This window comes from Rutilus rutilus (assembly GCF_951802725.1).
Source record: "Rutilus rutilus genome assembly, chromosome: 18".
NCBI lineage: Eukaryota > Metazoa > Chordata > Actinopteri > Cypriniformes > Leuciscidae > Rutilus > Rutilus rutilus.
In genome coordinates this window covers 36,418,401-36,428,400 of record NC_140231.1, presented here as the reverse complement: position 1 = coordinate 36,428,400, position 10,000 = coordinate 36,418,401, and the positions used below count along the sequence as shown (strand labels likewise).

The following is a 10,000-nucleotide window of genomic DNA, read 5'->3' as shown; positions in this document are numbered from 1 at the left end:
CGGCTTTTGTTCACACAGCGCGCGTTCCGGGACTGAACACGGCAATGTTACTAGGTCCCCAACCCGGCATCGATGCCGGCATCAATCCCGGGTCGTGTTTGCGTTCACACAGAAGGCGTTCCGGCAATTTGCCGGCAATTTCCCGGGTTCAATGCGCTGTGTGAAAGGGGCTTATCTTTCTTTCTTTCTAACACATTTTTCTTACTTTTCTTTTTTTCTTTCTTTCTAAGTAATCTTTCTTTCTTTCTAACTAATCTTTCTATCTTTCTTTCTAACTAATAGTTCTTTCATTGAAACTAATCAATCAATCTATCTATTATTTATCTATCTTTCTAACTAATCTTTCTTTTTCTTTCTAACTAATCTTTTTCTTTCTAACTATTCTTTCTTTCTTTCTAACTAATCTATCTATCAAACTTTAAACTACTTTAAACTTCAAACTCTCTGGTCCGGATTTCTCAAGCCAACTTAAAGTTTGTCTCAACAAACTTTTTTTCTAGTTATTATAGTAACTGTTCCTGCTGTGAACGGGTTAAATCATGTGTCTGTATGAGTAGAGCACATATGAGCATCATTACGTTATTCATCTTTATTCTAAGGCTTCTCATAACTGTTTCAAATCAAATGTACAGAAACTTAGACCTTGACGAGCTCATGACGGTCACGGGAAACTCGTTAGTCAAGTCCCCTTTATTTACACTGCGCTTTTTACAGCACAGCTTTACAGTGATAACAGGAAAATAATGCAACAGAGTTTGTTTCCAGAAGAAAATAGCGTCACAGTCCAGCTTAAGTAAGTTCAGTGATGGTTCATTTCTGTTGTAAAAAAGTTATTAATTTTGTTAATTTATATGTATATACGCCAGCTCAGTTCAGTTCTCATATAATGGTGTCAATGCAGGAGATCAATAATAGTGTTGAATATTAAATTAAAAGCCAAAAGCCAAAGGCGGCAGGAATCAAAACTCCATCAGTGACAGAATGGAGGAAACCCTCGTGAGAAACCAGACTCAGCCTCAGTTCTGCTCTGGCCAACGAGCCAACAGTGTGTGATTATGATTATGATTATGATTCAGGCATTAGCCTACACGTCAGAGGTCAGATCGGATCAGAATATTATCAGTTCATCTGGTTGTGCGAGTGTGTGTGTGTGTGGCGTCGTGGTCCTCCACTCTTCATCATGTTGCTCTGCTCTTGTGTTGCTGTCGGGACTCGTGAGTGTGTGTGTGTGTGTGGTGATGTGGTCTTATGTTGCTGTCGGGACTCGTGGCTGTTCGTTTGGGCTGGTTAATGACATCATCACATGTGTGTGTCTGGTTGAGTGTAGTCATTCAGACTCTCAGAAGAACACAAACACTGATGACAATCACAGCGTCCGCATCAGCGCCGCCGCATCACTCCGACTCCTGCGCATCAGTCTCTGACACTCAGAACACACAGGTTTAACCCTCTGGTGTTCTACGCGTGTCGGTCAAAAATTACAGAATGTGTTTCTTTGTCATTGAAATAAATGTACTATATTTTAGTTTGATAATGTTTTTTATTTAATATTTTGTATTTTTAGGACACTTTTTGAGCGTAGACCTGAAAATTTTATTTCCAACTTAAACTGTGGTAAATCTTGAACGCTTTAGAGCGACAGACTGAAGTTTGATCTCTTTATAGAGACGACACTTGGCAGATTATTGATGAAGTGAAAGAAGTTTTAAAAAGTGAACTTAAAAAAAGTAACAGAATTTTACGTGTATTGTTATGAAAAATGCACAAAAATACTATTTTAAATTATATCAAATATATATATTTTCAAAAACATGTTTTACTCTAAAACTGTGAGAAAATCAAAGCCATAAATCTAAACGAGTTTTGTTCATAATTTGAGGTTGATATCTCAGTAAATGATCTTTCAGTGAGATGTTGTTCGGCTGCAGTACCAAACGCTTCCACTAGAGGAACTTCGTCTCAATCATTTACAATGCGCTTGTTTTTGATCTCGAGAAACACAAGTGTGACTATTGTTTACAGGACCATTTCACCTGTCGAATCTTGTCCATGATTTTTGTGGATTTGTGTGTGTGTGTGTGTGTTTACACAGCAAGTGCCAAAACCTTTACCAAGTTTCGTATCATTCCAGTGAAGAATTTTTTTTCAGAAGACAAAAAAATAAAAAAAAATAAAAAATGTTCCGACTGAAGAACACAATTCAAACATGTTTAACTGCTATGTTTATGTTTCCTCTCCTCCTGCAGTTGTTTGTGAGACGATGCTCAAACCCTCGCACTAAGATGTAGAATCCACTCGAGGACGAGTAAGAAGAAGAGAGAGACAGAACGAGCGAAGAGAACGAGAGCCTTTCCCCCCTCAGGAACCCCACGCTGACCTTTGACCTCATCCGCCAGCGCACCATGTGTCACGTGATCGTGACGTGCCGCTCGATGCTGTGGACGCTGCTGAGCATCGTAGCGGCGTTCAGCGAGCTCATCGCGTTCATGAGCACCGATTGGCTGGTGGGGTTCCCGCGCGCACCGGACGCCGTGTTCTCGGGTGTCCACGGTGTTCACGGGGCGACGGGCGAGGCGTACCGGCCCACGCTGGGCATCTACGGGCGCTGTCTACGCCTGCCTCACCTGCGCCGCGGCGTTCTGTGCGGCCCGTACGCCGTCAGCTTCTCGGAGATCGCCAGCGGGTTCTGGAAGGCCTCCGCCATCTTCCTAGCGGCGGGAATCCTGATGCTGTGCGCCGTGGCCTTCATATCCGTCTTCACCATGTGCTTCCAGAGCATCATGAAGAAGAGCATCTTCAACGTGTGCGGACTCCTGCAGGCCATCGCCGGTGAGACTCTCACACACACACTCACTCACTCACTCACTCACTCACTCACTCACACACACACACACACACACTCACTCACACACACGCGCACTCACTCACTCACTCACTCACACACAGACACACACTCACACACACTCGCACACACTCACTCACTCACTCACACACACGCGCACTCACTCACACTCACTCACTCACGCACACACACTCACACACTCACTCACACACATGCGCACTCACTCACTCACACGCTCACTCACTCACACACACACTCACACACACACACACACACACACACACACACACATACAGACACACACTCGCACACACACACACTCACTCACTCACTCACTCACACGCGCACTCACTCACACACACTCACTCAGTCAGTCACTCACACACACACTCATACACACACTCACACACATATACAGACACACACACACATACAGACACTCACTCACTCACTCACTCACTCACTCACTCACTCACTCACTCACACACTCACACACACTCACACACACACATGCTCACTCACACACACACACACACACACACTCACACACACACACTCACTCACACACACACACACACGCTCGCTCACACTCACACACGCACTCACACACTCACTCGCATGCACACACACACGCACACATTCACACTCACACGCTCGCATGCACACACACGCACACACACAAACGCACACACATGCACGCCCATATACAGACTTCTTTGTGCGTGTGTGTCTGTGTGTGAGTGTGTGTGTCTGTGTGTGTGTGTGTGTGTGTGTGTCTGTGTGTGAGTGTGTTTGGAACAGGTCACATGGGATGATGAGGTCACTTCATCTGTTTTCCAGACGATACTTCTGATGTGTGAGTCAGTCTGACCTCTGACCCTGAGCAGAGTGAGGGCTGATGGGTAATTCAGCATGATGACATCATGTCGCTGTCGCTGGGCGTGGAGCGATTCTGAGAAGTTTGTTGTAATTCTTGAAAGATTCCTCAGAGTTTCTCGACGCCTTCCCGCAGAGCAGCTTGTGTGACGCGTCAGTGTTTTCCTGCTGGTCGCGCAATAATCAGAAATTCTGCTGTAATGCTTAATATTTGAAACAACCAAATCATTTCATTCAAAACCTTGTGTTTGGTGTAAGGCTATCTATATAACTTATGACAGTCATTAATGAAGCTGTACCTTGTCAGGAATTCAGATTCTTCTTTTGGTGTGTCTGTAGAGGGACATCAGGGACATCAGGGATATCAGGGACATCAGGGAGTAGTGATCCAGCGATCATGATTCTTCATGGCCGATCCCGATCCCGATTTCAGTTTTTTTTTCTTTAAGCAACAAACAAGAAAGAATATAAGTAGACATAAACAAGATGTTTATTTGGTATTTAACAGGCTTTTGGCTGTTGAGAACAATAACTGAAGCATCTGAAATGAGTATCAGATCCAGTACAAGCGCAGATGGCGCTGACATTCAGCATCAGCATTCGGCTTTTCTTTTTAGATTCGGTGTCAAGAAAAAAGGTCTTTACCAGTGAAACTACATGATACCAAAACACGTAAATGATTCTTTAGCTAGCAGCTCTAGCTGTCTGCTCCAGTCTCCTGTGATGGGCTTCTGGTGGGATAGTAGACTAGATGCTTCACCTTAAAGCTGCTTCTTTACTGACCTTGTTCACAGTGAGCGAGCTGGACCTTTACATGGTTTTTATATTATCATGTTTTAATGTATACGTACATTTAACACTATATTTGTATTATTACACATAATGCAGTTACCGCTGGTGTGAGTGTGTTTCTGATACGGCGGCTGTGACAGTGAAGTCGACTTCTTTACTTAATCTCTACTTATTTTGTAACTCTTCTTGTAAGTTGTGAAGCGCTGTTGTGGCGTTTTCTGCTGATATTTGAGTAAATGAAACCACAAAAAATATATTTCACATTCACTGCTATAGAAGTTTCCGCAACTATGACGACCTCCTCTTCTGAGAACCCCGGTGCGTCACGTCACGTGATTCTCTTGCATCTGTTGGTATTCTGTATGTGTCTGGTGCTCAAGCCTGGTGATGAACGTTAATATATGCGAAATAAAATGATATATTTAAATAAGTATTTTAAATACAAATTACATTTCATTTATTTTTTGTTGAGGAAAATACAAATTACAAAATACTCAAAACTAATTAAATACGTATTTCAAATACATGTAATTAAAATACTGCCCATCTCTGTGTGTGTGTGTGTGTGTGTGTGTGTGATGGTCGTGTGTGTGTGTGTTTGCAGCTCTGAGACCTTCAGACCCTCAACAACATGTGGAAAGAATTTATGACCTACTTTCATTTCCTCATATTATACTAAACACCCCACAGACACACACACACACACACACACACACACACACACACACTCACTCATACACACACACACACACACACACACACACACACACACACACACACACTCACTCACCACACACACTGAACACACACTCTCTCTCTCTGACACACACACACACACACTCACTCACTCACTCACTCACTCACACTGAACACACACTCTCTCTCTCTCTCTCTCACACACACACACACACACACACACACACTGAACACACACACACACACACACACACACTGAACACACACTCTCTCTCTCTCTCTCTCACACACACACACACTCAGGTCTGATGTTCTGATGTGTGTGTGTGCAGATCTGATGTTCTGGTGTGTGTGTGTGTGTGTGCAGGTCTGATGTTCTGGTGTGTGTGTGTGTGTGTGTGTGCAGGTCTGGTGTGTGTGTGTGCAGGTCTGATGTTCTGATGAGTGTGTGTGTGTGCAGGTCTGATGTTCTGATGATTGTGTGTGTGTGTGTGTGTGTATGTGTGTGTGTGTGCAGGTCTGATGTTCTGATGATTGTGTGTGTGTGTGTGTGTGTATGTGTGTGTGTGTGTAGGTCTGATGTTCTGATGAGTGTGTGTGTGTGTGCAGGTCTGCTCCTGATGCTGGGTCTGCTGCTCTACCCCGCGGGCTGGGGTTCTGCTAAGGTCCAGCTGTACTGCGGGCCGGACGCGTCCCCCTATCAGCTGGGCTTGTGTTCTGTGGGCTGGGCGTTCTACACGGCGCTGGGCGGCACCGGCCTCAGCTTCCTGTGCGCCGTGTTCTCCGCGCAGGCCGAGGTCGCCACGTCCAGCGACAAGGTGCAGGAGGAGATCGAGGAGGGCAAGAGCCTGATCTGCCTGCTGTAGGACCCTTCCCAGAAGCCCCTGTGACACGCCCCCTTCCCAGAAGCCCCAGTGACACGCCCCCTTCCCAGAAGCCCCTTCTCCACTGCCTGCTGTGACTCGCCTTCCCAGAAGCCCCAGTGACACGCCCCCTTCCCAGAAGCCCCTGTGACACGCCCCCTTCCCAGAAGCCCCTTCTCCACTGCCTGCTGTGACTCGCCTTCCCAGAAGCCCCGGCGGCCTGTGATACGCCTTCCCAGAAGCCCCTGCTCCACTGTCTGTGTGTGTCTCGCATTGGATGATCTGATGTGTGTTCGTCTGGTGTACATATGCTGTATATAATGTAAATATCATTCTGAAGGATTGTGGGAAACCACTGCGCTCGATCTCGCTTCTCCAGTGCCAAACCCACACACACCTGAGATCGACTGCTCCACAGAACCCTGATCTGAACGCTGTGTGTCTCTGTGTGTGTGTGTGTGTGTGTGTCTCTGTGTGTGTGTGTGTCTCTGTGTGTGTGTGTGTCTCTGTGTGTATGTGTGTGTGTGTGTGTCTCTGTGTGTGTGTCTCTGTGTGTGTGTCTGTGTGTGTGTGTGTGTCTGTGTGTGTGTGTCTGTGTGTGTGTGTCTGTGTGTGTGTCTGTGTCTCTGTGTGTGTGTGTGTGTGTGTGTGTGTGTGTGTGTGTGTGTGTGTGTCTCTCTCTCTGTGTGTGTGTGTGTGTGTGTGTGTGTGTGTGTGTGTGTGTTCACCTTCATCTCTGCCAAATAAAGAAGCCATAACTAAAACACGAGCTTCTGTCTGTTTTTCTCTTGAACTTCCTGCAAAACACTCTGGAGGTCAGTGACCCCTGGAGCACTGGGGTGTGTGTGTGTGTGTGTGTGTGTGTGTGTGTGTGTGTGTGTGTGTGTGTGTGTGGACCAGTTTGAGTTTTAGACCATAGGAATGAAGACAGAATAAAGTGAGGACATTTTGAGCTCTTTTAAGTGCCGTTTGACACACGGAACAGTGCTGGAGAATCACAATCAACACACACACAATACACACTGAACACACACACACTCACAGACACTGAACACACACACACACACGGGCCAAATCCTGACTCACATCCTGTGTCATTCAAAAAAGAAAGAAACGAGCGCCTGAAAATCGTCCTGATTGTTTCCAGATTTTCTTCAGTCGTTTGTGAAACTTTAGTGTGTGTCGGTCGCGTATCACACACACACACACACACACACACACACACACACACACACACACACACACTCCTCTTATTAACCCATAATCACTCCAGCACAAGTTGACCTCTGACCCGGCGTGTGTTGCTGACGCAAGACATCCACCGTTACACAAACGACAAGAGAGTCCAGACAAACTGCAGAAGCTCTCTCTCTGTCTGTGTGTGTGTGTGTTTGTGTGAGAGAGAGAGAGAGAGAGTGTGTGTGTGTGTGTGTGTGTGTGTGTGTGTGTGTGTGTGTGTGTGTGTGTGTGTGTGTAGGTGACCAGCAGGCTTCCATTGCAATTAGCCAACAAGTAAATACACGAGTATGGTCTAGATTAAAGATACACACACACACTCAGCCTGTGTGGTGAAACATCTGGAGAAAGACTGTGTGTGTGTTTCTATATTCTGGCAGAGCAAATGACTTACAAACCACAGCAGGGAATATATATATATATCTTCTTCTTTGGCTTATTTGTGCAGCATGAGATGAGCTGCTCGTTCCAGTGACGTAATCGCAGTGACATCATCACGTGACTGCTGTTCATTATTACCGTGAACACACACACACACACACACACACACACATGATCACAGCGACCCCTGCTGTTGTTTTGTGTTCAACTGCAACTTTGTTTTATTTTACAAAATAAAAGTCTTGGAAATGTAATTAGCTGCATTTTGGCTTTATTGTGACATTCATAGATGTATTTGCTCAAACGAGCATTTATTACTTTCACCATTTCAACAAGACCTATTACATTTAATTCCACATGTATTTCTATGACGCTTTATACAATACAGATCGTGTCAGAGCAGCTTCACAGAGATAAACAGAAACATAACAGAATCAACGATGCAAACTTAAGATATGAGAGCTCGTGTCGTGTGTGTGTGTGTGTGTGTGTGTGTGTGCAGTTTATCTCCCCATTAGCGCGTGTGTGTGTGTTGTTCCTCTCCTGACCGCAGGGTGGCGCTAATCTCCCCATCAGTGTCTGTGCTCCGCGCGCGCGCGTGTGTGTGTGTGTGTGTGTGCTCGTGTCCGCAGCGTGTGAGTTTGTGATGAGGAACACATGAACGCTCTCGGGATTTAACGCTTGTTTTCATGATTATGATTGTGTAAGTGAATTATCACATCGATCTGTTGTTTAGTCTGTGATCTGCGGGTTGAATGATGAGGAAACAGCAGAAGTTGAGCAGCGGGTTGTCTGATAAAGTCCGCAAGTCTAAAGCGGCTCCGGAGATCCAGAAAAACCCGTTCGAGGTGAAAATCAATCGCAAGAAGTTCGACGTTTTGGGTCGCAAGAGTAAACATGACGTGGGTCTGCCGGGGGTCTCGCGATCCAGAGCCAATCAGAAGGTAAGACACAGTAAAGCCATGATTACACACTTATATTCATGAGTAAATATCTGTAACAATAACTATAACGATAGCTGTAACAATAATTATATCTGTAACAATAAATATATTGATAGCTGTAACAATAATTATACCTACAATGATAACAATAGCTGTAACAAAAACTATAATGATATTTGGAACGATAACTATAACAATAGCTGTAACAATAACAATAAATGTAACAACTATAGCGATAGTACCCATAACTATAATAGCTGTAACTGTAATGACGGACAGCTGTAACGAGTGATGACTGTAACGCCGAGAGTGTCTGATGACATGTGTGTGTGTGTGTGTGTGTGTGTGTGTGTGTTTGACTCCACAGAGGAAGGAAACTCTCCTGAAGGAGTTCAGACTCAAAGGCAAGAACAACAGATTCGTTGACAGACGCTTCGGTGAATATGACAGTAAGATCACGCCTGAGGAGAAGATACTGCAGAGATTCACACTGGAGAGACAGGTGACACACCTCATCATCATCATCATCATCATCATCACATTCACTGTCATCATGGGCATCTACTGATGCTGTGTGTGTGTGTGTGTGTGTGTGTGTAGCGTACTCACGACAGGAAGGACATGTTTAATCTGAACGAGGAAGAGGAGCTGACGCATTACGGGCAGTCTCTGGCAGAGATGGAGAAGATGACGGACGTGATTGACAGCGACAGTGACTCTGAGGAGAAGGGACTGCTGTCAGGTGACGCGTTTAAACATGTGACGTTCCCTATCAGTGGCTCTCATTTATATCGTTACGCTCAAGTCCTGTACTGACCGTCTCTGTTTCTGCAGCTGAACTGACCGCCTCACATTTCGGCGGTGGTGGAGGTTTACTGAGGATGAAGAGTGCTGGAGATGAAGATGAGCAACACAAACACAAGTCACGACAGGAACTGATCGAAGAACTCATCATCAAATCCAAACAGGAAAAGGTCAGTGTTTCTTCAAATAATACAACGTTACTTTATCATGATTAATCCTGTCTACACCATTGGATGGTAATGTAAACGATAACTATGATCGCTGTAACAATAACGACAACAATAGCTGTAACTGTAATGATAGCAGTAATGATAATTGCAATAACAAGTAATGATAATTATAGTGGTAGCTGTAATAACTGTAACACTGACTGTAATGATAACTGCAAAAATAGCTATAACTGTAACAATAATTATATCTGTAACAACTATAATGATAACTGTAACAATAATTATAACTGTAACAATAATTATAACTAACAATAATCATATCTGTAACAATAACTATAACGATATCTGTAACAATAACTATAACCAAGGGTTAACTGAAATACCAAGGGTTCACTC

At 44.5% G+C, this 10,000-nt stretch overlaps 2 protein-coding genes across 5 annotated transcripts in view; both read left to right on the top strand.

Moving 5' to 3' along the window:
• The window catches only part of lhfpl2a (LHFPL tetraspan subfamily member 2a), a 25,222-nt gene extending 18,393 nt beyond the window's left edge, over positions 1–6,829 (top strand). For 2 of the 4 annotated variants that reach the window (XM_084387702.1, XM_084387703.1), the window contains exons 2-3: positions 2,247–2,829; positions 5,816–6,179. In XM_084387702.1, coding sequence (XP_084243828.1) covers positions 2,403–2,829; positions 5,816–6,072 — 684 coding nt within the window. In that variant the 5' untranslated portion in view covers positions 2,247–2,402 and the 3' untranslated portion in view covers positions 6,073–6,179. Of the gene's footprint in view, positions 1–2,246; positions 2,830–5,815; positions 6,180–6,208 lie in introns of those variants that run through there. The other 2 variants (XR_014625250.1, XR_014625251.1) reach the window with 2 other exon arrangements.
• A 1,433-nt stretch (positions 6,830–8,262) lies between these two features.
• nop14 (NOP14 nucleolar protein homolog (yeast)) overlaps positions 8,263–10,000 on the top strand; it is an 18,036-nt gene continuing 16,298 nt past the window's right edge. The window contains exons 1-4 of the mRNA XM_084387664.1: positions 8,263–8,630; positions 8,998–9,132; positions 9,231–9,372; positions 9,465–9,604. Coding sequence (XP_084243790.1) covers positions 8,442–8,630; positions 8,998–9,132; positions 9,231–9,372; positions 9,465–9,604 — 606 coding nt within the window. The 5' untranslated portion in view covers positions 8,263–8,441. The remainder of the gene's footprint in view (positions 8,631–8,997; positions 9,133–9,230; positions 9,373–9,464; positions 9,605–10,000) is intronic.